Below are 14391 nucleotides of genomic sequence, written 5' to 3'. Positions count from 1 at the left end.
TTTGGTGATGTACACGGTCTTAGATGCTCCCGGATTTGGGAGTGTCTTTGGATTTGGGGTCCTGACAAATCCCATGGTTGTTTCATTGATAGGTACTTTATTAATAAATACACTTCCGGTTTTCTACTCTGCTCTTGCTGTGATTTTTAAGTTGGAAGTTGCTACTTTCTGAACTATTTGAAATTATTTCTCCTCTCGGATAACCTAATCTGTAAGTGGGAGGTGTTGACAGTTTCGGAGTGCGCACCCATTTGGGTGTGCATACGGATTTGGGAATGCACGTGGATTTTGGATGTCGAAGGAATTGGGTATAATGCCAAAATTCAAATTGTTTATTTTAGAGTTACTCGGATAAATAATGCACTTTAACGTTGAGCCTTGTTCTTGCTATTTTTTAAAAGCGGATTAAGCTATCTTGTGAAATATGTGAAATGTTTCTCTCTCTAGGATAAACAATTGTACATATAGTGGCGGATTCGGATTTGGGGGTTCTCAGAGATTTTGACATGTGCGCGGCGAGTTTGGGTACACACGGATTTGGGTCTGTCGGTGGACTGGGGGAGGGGGCGTGACAAATCACAAGGTTGTTTCACTTATAGATACTTTAATAATAGAACTTGGAAGTTTGTTTAAGATTTTTGAACGCGAAGCTATTTTGTGAACTGTTTGACCTGACTCGTGATTTCGGATAATCCAGCGTGCATGTGGGTTTGTCGTCAGTACTGGGGTGCATATGGATTTAGGGCGAGCTCTTACTCGGTCATGAGCACAGATTTATGGCTGAATACGGTCTTGGGAATGTGCGCAGATTTAGGCGTCTGTTGTCTAATATGGAGGTGCACAGGTTACACCCAGATTTGTGTGTGTCAAACGATCTGGAATTGCAGATGCATTTCGGGATGCGTGCTGATTTTAATGTCGAAGCAGTCATTTTCTGATCGATTTGAAATGATTCCCTCTGATATAATCTATTATGCATGTTGGAGAATCTGCCTGTATGCAGAGAGCACTGATTTTTGGGATTACGCAGATTTAGGGTGGTGTCGGCAAATATGTCCTCACACACCAGTCTGGGGATGCGAACAGATTTAGTGATGTGTCCGACAATATTGAGATGCTCATTGATGAGCAAGGAGCGTGCAGGCCAGTATGTGAATGTTTACAGGTTTTGGCAAAAATGTCCTCTCACGCTAATCTGAGGATGCGAACAGATTTAGTGATTTGGAGTTGTTAGATATCTGAAGGTTGTTTCTTTCAGAGATAATTTCAGAACCAATGCACCTTGAACTTTTCACCAGTATTCTTGTAACTTTACGCTGGAGGCAGGCATTTTGTGAGCTGTTCGAAATTATTCTTGCCCTGTGACACTGTATGGGGAATGTAGGGGTGTGGCGGGTTTGCGATGCCCATTGAATTGAACATTACACAGAGTTAAGGCAAAATAGTCAAACATGTAATGCCTTTGATGGCTGGATCTCAGAAGAATGAGGGGGACGGATGTTGTTGTTGGAAATGATCGTATGTTTAAAGGCATCGATAAAGAAGAAGTGGAGAGAAGGTTCCCCGTGGCGGGACAGTCAATACCAGCGGACCCACATCGGAATGGAGGTCGGTCCTTTCAGAACGGAGATTGGGAGAGTTAGGTACACGTAAATGTGTGTGATAAAACCGTCAGCAGCAATAGAACAGACCTGGAGTCTGGTTTTGCTGTTAGCAAACATTATTCTGTCAGCAAACACTTAATATAGCATCTTAAACCAGGTAAATCGAAAGTTAGCAGAGTTATGCTGATATAGGCGAATAAAATATAGTTCCCAAACTCATTCAAGTTCGGCTGGCAAGAGTTAGAGTCTGACGATGGTCTGTAAGAAAGTTCAGTTCAATCCACAGAACTGAGCTGAGAGAGAGGCATTTGTAATCTGAATAAACAGGGGTCGTCGGTCTTGCCGTTCTCCTCTGAATTCTTCAAGTTAGTCAAATGTGACTCCCCTAAGGGTACCGTCTTCAGTGGAAAATCTACTAACCCAGGGCCGGGTTAATCACACCGGTAGTTTGCACAGCGTCAGCCTTGCACTCACTGTGACGGCCTCTGATCAATCTCACTTGATCGATCCTCAACCCACCCTCGTGTGCACTCGAAGAGTTCATCCAGTGACAACTTCGTCACCGGCCTCTGTGAGTCTCTTCTGTTTGTCTGCCAGAAAGACAGTCGACCTTACACACGCTGAACATCAGCTGTCCATCATGTAACTCCTCCTCTCTCTCCATAGCAACTCGGGCAGCAGCAGAAGACAGCTGCTTTTCGTAACTCTGTATTCCATCTCTCTCTCTCTCTCTCTCTCTCTCTCTCTCTCTCTCTCTCTCTCTCTCTCTCTCTCTCTCTCTCTCTCTCTCTCTCTCTCTCTCTCTCTCTCTCTCTCTCTCTCTCTCTCCTCTCTCTCTCTCTCTCTCTCTCTCTCTCTCTCTCTCCTTAAAGGCACAGTCCATAGCGAATGAAACATAAGATCACATCACAGGAGGAATTTATTTCCTCACAGTATGGTAAATCTGTGGAATGGGTTACACAGGCGGCTGTGGAGTCTGACTTTAGATATATTGAAGTCAGAGCTGGACAGATTGTTGATTACTCAGACCATGAAGGAATACGGTGGAAAGGCAGGAGATTGGGGCTGAGGGGGACCTGGATCAGACATGATGAAATGGCGCAGCAGACTCGATGGCCTAATTCTGCTCCTATATCTCATGGTCTGAATTTAAGTTCTTGTGTTGCCGGGTGTCAGCATCTCAGTGGATCTGTCCTGCGACCAACCGAGAGTGGGGGAGAGGGAGAGATTGACCGAGACGCAGGAGTGGAATAGTAGGAGAAGTAGGAACATCTGAAACGGGTAGTGGTGCACAGTAAGGTGGAGTCAGGGAGTCGGGGTAGGTTTTAGCGGATGGATGGGGTAACATAAAACTGTTCGGATGTCAGAGAGGGAGGAGATGACGGAGACGAAGAAGGTTGTAAATGAGTAAGTATTCGGGTTGAGAAGTCACCTCGCTGTTGAAAAAGACGTTCGAGAGGGGCACCAAGTTCGGCTCTGCTCGCCCCCTTCTCTTCTGTGACCTCTGTCTCGAAGGCCGATGTACGAATCATCCCTCAGGTGGGTGAACCCTCGCAGGTCACCGGGTTCCGAATGTGTACCTGGCAGGGCACTGAAAACCTTTGCCACCAACAGGCTGGATTGTTCAAGGACTCGGTGGTGAGGAAGGTTAATAAAAGGTTCGCATTCATTTCCCGGGCAAGGATTTAATTTTAAGTCTCTGCTGAGGCCTCATTTGGAGTGTGCTTCGCTGTCACTTTAACTTTAAAACTCGGACTGACAGTTTCTGCCAGTCACAATCCTTCCTGGAAAGTCTGTAATTCAAGCGCTCGTGCTGAGCACTCAGGGCTTAACCGTAGGAAATCCATTTCCAGCACTGTTGGTTGTGATCCGACACCTCCCCGTATTCTTATGAAACAGCGCTTGGGCTCCAACTTAGCAGGTTCATCTTTGCCAGAAAACAGCCTGGCCGAATCCGCACTTGCCAGATCATTCCTGCCGCCAAAAAATGTCAGCCTTCATTCAATTTAGAAGTAAACCCGATGTCATAAATACCCTTTCCCATAATCACCTTGAATCTAATGGCAATATCATCACGTGATGCAAAGTGGTCACCTGCCTTGTTCCATTCCGCAGGAGGAGATCCAGTATTGCACTCTCTGTTTGGAATTATCTACCTACGATTAAGGAAACTTTCTTGAAAACATTTGAGAAACTACCCCAATGGTCCTTTCACGGAACGGGGCTCACAGTTAATACCTGTTAAAATCACCCAATACCACAACCGTATGTTTCTCCACAGATTTGTTCCTCTGAATCCCCGGGACTATTAGGTAATTGATAATATGGTCCCATGATCGAGTTCATACCTTTCTTATTCCTCAGTTCCTCCCAAAAAACCTCACCGGGCCGAGTTCCCCAGTCTCTCCTGACTGACAACCGCCGTGACATTTTTCCTGACGCAAAGCCGCCCCTCATGTTTGCATTGTTTGCGCATTAGCACGACTAAAACAGCCGAATCTCAGAATATTAAGCTAACGGTCCTACCTCTCCTGCAACCAACTGCGGTGGTATTTTTTTCTATTTTATACATATTTTTGTGCTTTCTGCCGTGTTTGAATGCTGACAATGTGTTTTGCACCTTGTTTCTGGAGTAACGCTGTCTCGTTTGGCTGTATTCATGGATGTTCTTGTGTCGTCCTGACCAGTGAGATATATCTCCACTTGGCCATTTTAACCTGTCGCCCCCGACCAGAAGTAGACAAACTGGTGCACCTGTTATTGAGCCGCTTGGCCACAGGGAGACGCTGTACTGGGCCTGGATTATTTAACCAATTGAATCTCCGGACCGTCACCCAGTTTCCTAAGAACTGAACATTCGGTCTATTTTCCTCCCAATATGACCTGACAGAGAGTCATCGTATAACGACAAGATGATGAGAGGCATTGATCGTGTGGATAGTCAGAGGCTTTTTTCCCGGGGCTGAAATGGTTGCCACAAGAGAACACAGGTTTAAAGTGCTGGGGAGTAGGTACAGAGGAGATGTCAGGGGTAAGTTTTACTCAGAGAGTGGTGAGTGCGTGGGATGGACTGCCGGCAACGGTGGTGGAGGTGGATATGATAGGGTCTTTTAAGAGGTTTTTGGATAGGTACATGGAGCTTAGAAAAATAGAGGGCTATCGGTAAGCCTAGTATTTTATTTTAAGGTTGGGACGTGTTCGGCACAACAATGTGGGCCGAAGGGCCTGCATTGTGCTGTAGGTTTTCTATGTTCCTATGTTTCTATCTTTATTTTCTCTTGCTGATGAACCCGCCTTGCGGATTGGTTGTTGTTCAAACAAACGCGAGGCACTGGTTTATAATGCACACATTTCCTCGCTCCCGAACCCGGAGTCAGACGCTGAGTGAAGCTCCCTCACCAACATTACATCACACAAGTTCGGGGTCAGACAAGGAGTGAAGCTCCCTCCACTCTGTCCCAAATTTTCGGAAAAAGAGTGAAGCTCCCACTCACAGTCGTATAACGTATTTCCGGAGTCAAAGAGACACTGAATCTACCTCCACACTGTCCCATCACACCCTTTCCGGAGAAGACACAGAGTACAGCTCCCTCCACACCGTCCTATGGTAGATCCCCGGCATCAAACACGTGATGCTCCCTCGACACTGTCCCATCACATTATTTCTGGTACAGACACAGAGCGAATTCCCTGTTCCCCATCCCTTCACACACTCACGATTCGGATACTGTTTAGTTCAACTGCAACTCCCCAGCTCAAAACCCGCACAATCGCATCACACACTACCCAAGTCAATAGGAGAGCTAAACCCCCTCCGTCCTCCACTCTCCGTTCTCAGCAATCTCCAGCGCTCCGCCTTCCCAGTCGTCTGGAATTCTGTCCCAGATACTGTGAGTGCGCGTGACAGGATGTGGATTATTCAGCGCGCACGTGCTCCCAGTTTTAATCACCGACTCCAGATCCCGGGCTGGGGTCCGTCCCTCTGCAACTGGATGATAGACTCCCTCATCCGGAAACCACAGTCGGTAGCAACGTTACCGAGCGACAAGATGTGCTGAAGAAGCCTGGGGGTGGGGCTGTGGGGCTGCAGAAGCGCTCAGACAGATTAGGAGAATGAAAATAGACGTGGCAGAATGAATACAGTGCCGGGAATCGTATGGTCATTCAACAACAAAAAAAATTAAAAATCGTAGAATATTTTCTAAAGGGAGGGATTATTTATGTTTTTTAATCCAGGCAACCTATTCATATTCTATTCCTCCACAGAATGGTCTGGGTCAATTTTTAACCGGCCCAAGAATCCCTTCATAACAAATGACTATACAAAAGTTTGAACCGCAGATCTATTTCGTATGTATAAATAGCCTATCTGACGTTAATAAATGGGTGATGAATATTTAATTAATTTTCCAGAGATGTAAAATCCATTTCAATAGATACGGGTCAAATCCGACCCGGAGCAGCCTCAATGTACAAACATTTGCAGCACCTGTACAAAAGTATAAACCTTCAGGGTGTTTTTAATGTTGCCAAATGTCAGAACGGGTCAAACATGACCGGCACAGTGTGTAAGGGTTAAAAACAATCTGCGGTGCTGAGGGATTTTGGAGACTTCGTGCAGCTTTCCCAGAAGTTTAACCTGCAGCTTGAGCCGGTGGTGAGGAAGGCAAATGCGATGACAGTATTCATTTCGAGAGGACTGGGACGTCGAAGCAAGGACGTCATTCTCAGGCTTAATACGTCACTGTTGAGGTCACATTTGGAGTTTTGTGGGCAGATCTCGATCGCTTATCTCACAGGGGATGTGAGACATTGGAGAGGGTTCACGGGAATGATAACGGGATTGGACATCGTATTATAGGAGGAGTATTTGACAGCTCCGGGAGACAGAACACCCACACACAGCGATTCAAGAACAGCTTCTTCCCCTGCCCCATCACATCTTTCAACGCATCAGCAAAAACTCGACTTTTCTGCGGTGTTTATTAATATTTGCAGTTTACATTAATTGTACATCTTTGCTCCGTACTGATGCTTCAAAAGAACAAATTCCAAGGGTTATAAGCTTCAGATAATAATTGAAATAGCGGTTCTTGTGGAAAACATCCGATAGGGTGGACAGGACACTTGGCCCGCTGGTCTTCACCAGTCACACCGAGTCCAGGAGTCGGGAGGTCACGTTGCCGTGGTACAATACGTCGGTGAGTCCGCCCTGATTTAGGACAAAATGTCAGTGAACTGGATATAGTGTACAGTGAATTCTGCGGGGATACTGCCGGAACTCGGAGGGCTGAGTTATGGAGAGAGGGAGGGAAGATTGGGACTTCATTCCCTGGAGCGCAGTTGTAAATTTACAGAGTTACATAAACCCGAGAAGGTCAGAGACAGAGGGAATGCGCACAGACTTTCACCCAGGGTTGGGTTATCGAGAACCAGACGGCACAGGATTGAGGTGAGAGTGGGTGGAAAGCAGAAAGAGAGGGAAAGATCAGAGAGACGGAGGGTTTAGATAGAACGGGTCGGGGAGGTACAAAGTGCCTGGGAGAGGGAAGGGGAGAAATGTGAGAGGTGGGTAGAGGGAGCAGAGAAAGTGCGGGCGGAGAAAGTTCGAGGAGATAAGGGGAGGAGAGGGGGTAGAGTGAAAGGTAGAGGGAGCGGGAAAGAGCGGGACGGGGGAAATGGCGAGAAAGAAAGGGATAGACGGCGAGAGGGCTTTGTCGGTGTCTAGTGGGGAGAATATGGTTGTGACAAGAGGATGAGATGGAGTAGGAGGGAGGGGCAGAGAGAGTGGGGAGGAAATTTGACAGTATCGGAAAGTGAGAGTGAAGGGGAGAGAAGGAGGAGAAAATGGGGGTAGTCGCTTGATTCATGTCGACTCCACTGGCTGTTGACAGAGACCCTGGATCTTTTCAGGAATATCCGGGAGCAAAGGTGCCGACTTCTCGCAGATGAAACGCCGATCACGATCACAAGGGCTACCTCTTACGTACGACTCGCAGTATATGCAGACGGACGGCCCCGGGGACACATTGTATAGGAGGGCCAAGCTCACATTCCTATCCAAGAGAGTTAAACAATTTCAACAGAGACAAAACAGCTCAAGCAGAGAACCCGAGCCGAGACCGTCCCCAAGCTAATCACATGAATTCGCTCTCTCCTAACTGCCTGCGTGAGTTCCCAAACCCATCCCATTCAACCACTCTCCCCCCACGGCCCCGTGTCAGTACCCAGGCAGACAGCACGGTCCCAATGTCTCCCCACAATCCTGTGACCCGAAACTAATCCCACCGAACCGCTTCCTCACCAGATTCTTCTGTCAGTCCCCATACGAGTAGAACAGGACCACCCTCTCCCCTCTGATCTGTTTCAGTCCCCGAACAAATCTCGCTGTCCCACCGTCTAATCCAGCTGCCCAGCTCTTTTCCGCCAGATCTATGTCATTCAGCAAACGAATCACACTGTTCTTCCCTCTCCTCGAGCCCGGCGACTACCTCCGAACTAATCATATTAACCCATTGTGTGCCCATCGCCCTATACTGTTCTCCAAACTAATGCAGTTGTCCTACTCCCGCCCCTCAGCTCTAAGTCATTCACTAAAGTAATCCCCCTGTTGCTTCCTCTCCTGACAGGCCGGCGACTATCTCCAAAATGATCCCACTGCACGCGCGCTCTCCTGACTGACATGCGTCAGTACCAAAATAATCCCTGTGTACTGTTCTCTCCCTACTGCCCCCTGCCAGTTTCCGAAATATTCCCACTGCCCTGTCCTTCCCCGGCCGACATGTGTCCACCCAAAATACTACCCCCTACACACATACAAACAAATCTCAATACCCCTCACTTTTTCCACAAAACTACTTCAGACTGTAAACGAATTCTATTTTCTCCCGTTAGGACTATCACAATACCCAACTGTCACCCGGCAGAACAGTCCAAATCTCACCCGTTTTCGCATTTTCCAATCCAGTATATACGGGTTTGGTTCACAAGGTTGCGGGATACAAAGTTCTAGGAAATTTAAATTTACTGTATTAATGCCAAGAATCGAAAACTATGATACGGATCTTCTCTCAGTTGAGTACAACAAGAATCTCTTCCGCGACTCAGTGAAGGTAGTTTCAGTGTGTGTCAGACCCCAGGCGTGTGTGATGGGACACTGTGGAGGGAGATTCACTTTGTGTTTGACCACGGGACTGTGTGATCGGACGGTGTGGAAGGAGATTCACTTTGTACTTGACCCCGGGAGTGTGTGATTGAACGGTGTGGAGGGAGCTTCACTCTGTGCCTGATCCCGGGAGTGTGTGATGGGACGGTGCGGAGGGAGATTCACTCTGTGTCTGACCCCGGGAGTGTGTAATGGGACGGTGTGGAGGGAGCTTCACTCTGTGCCTGACCCCGGGTGTGTGTGATGGGACACTGTGGAGGAAGATTCACACTTTGGCTGACCCCGGGAGTGTGTGAGGGGACTGTGTGGAGGGAGATTTACTCTGTGTCTGACCACAGGAGTGTGTGATGGACGGTGTGGGGGGAGATTCAATCTGTGTTTGACCACGGGACTGTGTGATGGGACGGTGTGGAGGGTGATCCTCTCCGTGTCTGACCCCGGGAGTGTGTGATGTGACGGTGCGGAGGGAGATTCACTCTGTATTTGACCCCGGGACTGTGCGATTGAACGGTACGGAGGGAGATTCACTCTGTACCTGATCCCTGGAGTGTGTGATGGGACGGTGCGGAGGGAGCTTCACTCTGTGCCTGATCCCGGGAGTGTGTGATGGGATGGTGCGGAGGGAGATTCACTCTGTGTCTGACCCCGGGAGTGCGTGATGGGACGGTGTGGAGGGAGTTTCACTCTGTGTTTGACCACGGGACTGTGTGATCGGACGGTGTGGAAGGAGATTCACTTTGTACTTGACCCCGGGAGTGTGTGATTGAACGGTGTGGAGGGAGCTTCACTCTGTGCCTGATCCCGGGAGTGTGTGATGGGACGGTGCGGAGGGAGATTCACTCTGTGTCTGACCCCGGGAGTGTGTGATGGGACGGTGTGGAGGGAGCTTCACTCTGTGCCTGACCCCGGGTGTGTGTGATGGGACACTGTGGAGGAAGATTCACACTTTGGCTGACCCCGGGAGTGTGTGAGGGGACTGTGTGGAGGGAGATTTACTCTGTGTCTGACCACAGGAGTGTGTGATGGACGGTGTGGGGGGAGATTCAATCTGTGTTTGACCACGGGACTGTGTGATGGGACGGTGTGGAGGGTGATCCTCTCCGTGTCTGACCCCGGGAGTGTGTGATGTGACGGTGCGGAGGGAGATTCACTCTGTATTTGACCCCGGGACTGTGCGATTGAACGGTACGGAGGGAGCTTCACTCTGTGCCTGATCCCGGGCGTGTGTGATGGGACGGTGCGGAGGGAGCTTCACTCTGTGCCTGATCCCGGGACTGTGCGATTGAACGGTACGGAGGGAGATTCACTCTGTGCTTTACCCCGGCAGTGTGTGATGGGGCAGTGCGGAGGGAGATTCTCTCTGTGTCTGAGCCGGGGATTGTGTGATGGGACGGTGTGGAGGGAGATTCACTATGTGTTTGACCCCTAGAGAGTCTGATGGGACGGTGTGGAGGGAGTTTCACTCGGTGTTTGATCCCGGGAGTGTGTGATGGGTTGGTACGGAGGAAGGTTCACTCTGTGCTTGACCCCGGGAGTGTGTGACGGGACGGTGTGGATGGAGATTCACTCTGTGTCTGACCTCGGCATTGTGTGATGGGACAGTGCCGAGGGAGATTCTCTCTGTGCCTGTCCCCGGGATTGTGTGATGGGACGGTGTGGAGGGAGATTCACTCTGTGTCTGACCCCGTGAGTGTGTGATGGGACTGTGTGGATGGAGATTCACTGTGTGTCTGACCCCGGGAGTGTGTGATGGGACGGTGTGGAGTTTAGATTCACTCTGTGTCTGACCCCGGGAGTGTGTGATGGGACGGTGTGGAGGGAGATTCACTGTGTGTCTGACCCCGGGAGTGTGTGATGGGACGGTGTGGAGGGAGATTCACTCTGTGTCTGACCCCGGGAGTGTGTGATGGGACGGTGTGGAGGGAGATTCACTCTGTGTCTGACCCCGGGTGTGTGTGATGGGACGGTGTGGATGGAGATTCACTCTGTGCTTGACCCCGGGATTGTGTGGTGGGACGGTGTAGAGGGACAGTCACTCTGTGTTTCTGTGGGATCTTCTCCTGCTGTGGCACATACCTCTTCATCCGTAGAATTGATTTCAAGCAGCCTTGAATCACGGTTTGAACAATCTTGAATCGCTTTGCAGAAAGATGTTACAAACGTGGAAACGTAATAACACCGGCCATTATTTGTGACCCAATTCTCGGAACAGGTTTGCTCTGGAAATCAGGAACAAGGGACAGTGAGACACAGAGTGAATCTCCCTGCACACTTTTCCATCACACACACCCGGCGGACGCAGAGTGAATTTCACGCCATGCTGTCCCATCACGTTCACCTGAGGTCAGGCACAAAGAGAATTTCCCCGCCCCCTGAATCGTCCCATCGCACATTAACAGGATCAGGCACAGTGAATATCCCTCCACACCATCCATCTCACACTCCCGGAGGAAAATTCCTCAGCACACACGTCAAATAGACACAGATATAGAACATAGATTAGTACAGCACAGAACAGGCCCTTCGGCCCACCATGTTGTACCGACTCTTAAACCCTGCCTCCCATATATCCCCCAAATTAAATTCCTCCATATACCTATAGAATAATGACTTAAATTTCACTGGTGTATCTGCTTCCACCACTGACACAGGCAGTGCATTCCACGCACCAACCACGCTCTTAGTAAAAAAACCTTCCTCTAATATCCCAACACCCTTGAACATCCCTCTCCTTACCTTAAAGCCATGTCCTCTTGTATTCAGCAGTGATGCCCTGGGGAAGAGGCTCTGGCTGGCCACTCTATCTATTCCTCTTAATATCTTGTATACCTCTATCATGTCTCCTCTCATCCTCCTTCTTTCTGCAAACAGTAAAGCCCTAGCTGCCGTTATCTCTGTTCATAATGCATCCTCTCTAAACCAGACAGCATCCTGGTAAATCTCCTCTGTACCCTTTCCAATGCTTTCACATCATTCCTATACTGAGGCGACCAGACTGGACACAGTATTCCAACTGTGGCCTAAACAGGGTTTTATAGAGTTGCATCATTCCCTCGCGACTCTAAAAACAATATCCCTTTAATTATGAAAGTCAACACCCCATAAGCTTTCTTAAATACTTTATCAACTTGTGAGGCAACTTTCAGGGATATGTGGACATGTAAACCCAGACCTCTCTATTCCTCCACACGACCAAGTATCGTGCCATTTACTTTGTGCTCTGCTATGGTGTTTGTCCTTCCAAAGTGTACGACCTCACTCTTCTACGGGTTGAACACCACCTGCACATTCCTGCATCCTATCAATGTCTCTCTGCAATCTTCAACAATCCTCTACACTATCCACAACACCAGCAACCATTGTGTCGACTGCAAACTTGCCAAACCACCCTTCTGCCCCCACATCTAGCTCGTTATTAAAAATCACGAACAGTAGGGGTCCCAGAACAGATTATCAGGGAACACCAGTAGTCACAACTTCCAATCGGAATGTACTCCCTCCCTCACGGCACACTGCTTTCTGCAGGCAAGCCAAACCTCCTGGAATCACATGCCTTCTGACTTCCTGAATAAGTCTATCGTGTGGAAACTTATCAAATGCGTACTAAAATCCATATAGATCACATCCACTGCACTATCCTCATCTATATACCTGGTCACCTCCTCAAAGAACTTACAGGTTTCGTGGACACAATCTGCCCTTCACAAAGCCATGCTGACTGCCCCTGATCAGACTATGATTCTACAAATGCCTGTAGATCTGATCTCTAAGAATCTTTTCCAACATCTTTCCCACCGCAGATGTAAGGCCTATAATTACCTCGACTACACCTACTTCCTTTTTTGAACAAGGGGACAACATTCGCCTCCCTCCAATCCACCGGTGCCATTCCAGTGGACAACGAGTACAGAACGATCCGAGCCAGTCTCAGCAATCTCTTCCCTTGCCTCCTGGAGCAGCCTGGGGACTATTCCGTCAGGCCCCTGGGAGTTATCCGTCCTATTGTACTTCAACAACTCCAGCACCTCCTCTCCCTTAATATCAGCAATACTCCTGAGCTTCAACCTCGCTCATATTGTCCTCAGTGTCATCAGGTTCCCTTTCATTCGTGAACACCGAAGAGCAGTATTCAGTGAGGACCTTGCTCACTTCCACAACCAACAGGCACAACTTCCCAACTTTATCTCTATTCGGTCCTACCTTCACACCTGTCATCCTTTTGTTCTTCACATAACTGAAGAATGCCTTGGGGTTTTCCTTTACCCTACTCTCCAAAGCCTTCTCACGCCCCCTTCTTGCTCTCCTCAGCCCCGTCTGAAGCTCATTTCTTTCTACCCTATATTCCGCAATAGCCCAATCTGATCCTTGCATCCTAAACCCCATGTATGCTGCCCTCTTCCACCTGACTAGATTTTCCAACTCACTTATCACCCATAATTCCTTCACAATACCATGCTTTATCTTCTTCACCGGAACAAATGTATCCCTAAAATTCTGCAAGAGATCCCGAAACATCAAACACGTGTCCATATTACATTTCCCTGCAAATACGTCGTCCCAATCCCCACCCGCAAGTTCAAGCTTTGCAGCCTTATGTTTTTGACCTTCCCCAATTAAAAATGTCCCGTCCTCTCCGATTCTATCATTTCCCATGATACTACTAAAGGCCAGGGAGCGTTGGTCACTGTCCCCCGGATGCTCACCCACTATGAGATCTGTGGCCTGAACCGGTTGGTTACCTAATACTAGATGCAACATGGCATTCACCCTCGTCGGGCTATCAACATACTGTGACAGGAATCCGTCCTGGACACATTTAACAAACTCTGCCTCATCTAAACCATTGGAACTAATCAGGTGCCGATCAATATTAGGGAAGTTAAAGTTATCCAGGATAACAACCCTGTTATTTTTCCACCTTTGCAAAATATGCCACCCAGTCTGTTCCTCGATGTCTCTGCTGCTACGAGGTCGATAGAATACCCCCAGTAGAGTAACTGCTCCCTTCCTGCTCCTGACATCCACCCATACTGACTCAAAGGAGGATCCTGCTGCATTAGCCACACTTTCTGTAGCTGTAGTGTTATTGCAGACCATTAACGCCACCCCTTCTCCCCCTTTCCCCTGCTCTAACCCTTTTAAACCACTGAAATCCAGGAATATTGAGAATCCATTCCTGCCCTGGTGCTAGCCATCTCTGTAATCGCCACTACATCGTAATTCCATGTACGTATCCAAGCTCTCAGTTCATCACCTTTGTTCCTGTCGCTTCTGGCATTGAAGAGACGCACTTTAGCCCTTCTAACCTACTACCTTTACACCCTTTATTCTGCTTCTCTTTCCTCAAAGCCTTTTTTATGCGTTACATCTGGCTTTGCTCCATGCACTAAACTTGCAGTTCTCTCATTATCTTTATCCTCCTCCACCTCACTATTTCCTCTATCACTCTGGTTCCGCTCCCCCTGCAAATCTAGTTTAAATCCACCGCAGCAGCACTAGCAAACCCTCCCGCAAGGATTTTAGTCCCCCTATAGTTCAGGTGCAACCCGTCCCATAGTAACAGGCCCCACCTTCCCTGGAACAAGACCCAATTGTCCAGAAACTTGAAGCCCTCCCTCCTGC

General features: G+C 48.6%; 1 protein-coding gene across 1 annotated transcript in view; it reads right to left on the bottom strand.

Annotated features, from left to right (window-relative positions):
- Positions 1-6583: 6583 nt before the first annotated feature.
- LOC140720434 (uncharacterized) overlaps positions 6584-14391 on the bottom strand; it is a 128907-nt gene continuing 121099 nt past the window's right edge. The window contains exons 7-9 of the mRNA XM_073035286.1: positions 10846-10988; positions 8548-8612; positions 6584-7660 (exon numbers count right to left, since the gene is read on the bottom strand). Coding sequence (XP_072891387.1) covers positions 7471-7660; positions 8548-8612; positions 10846-10988 — 398 coding nt within the window. The 3' untranslated portion in view covers positions 6584-7470. The remainder of the gene's footprint in view (positions 7661-8547; positions 8613-10845; positions 10989-14391) is intronic.

This window comes from Hemitrygon akajei, unplaced genomic scaffold, assembly GCF_048418815.1.
Source record: "Hemitrygon akajei unplaced genomic scaffold, sHemAka1.3 Scf000042, whole genome shotgun sequence".
NCBI classification, from domain to species: domain Eukaryota; kingdom Metazoa; phylum Chordata; class Chondrichthyes; order Myliobatiformes; family Dasyatidae; genus Hemitrygon; species Hemitrygon akajei.
The sequence above is the reverse complement of the archived record's forward strand: the minus strand, read 5'-3'. Positions and strand labels throughout refer to the sequence as shown.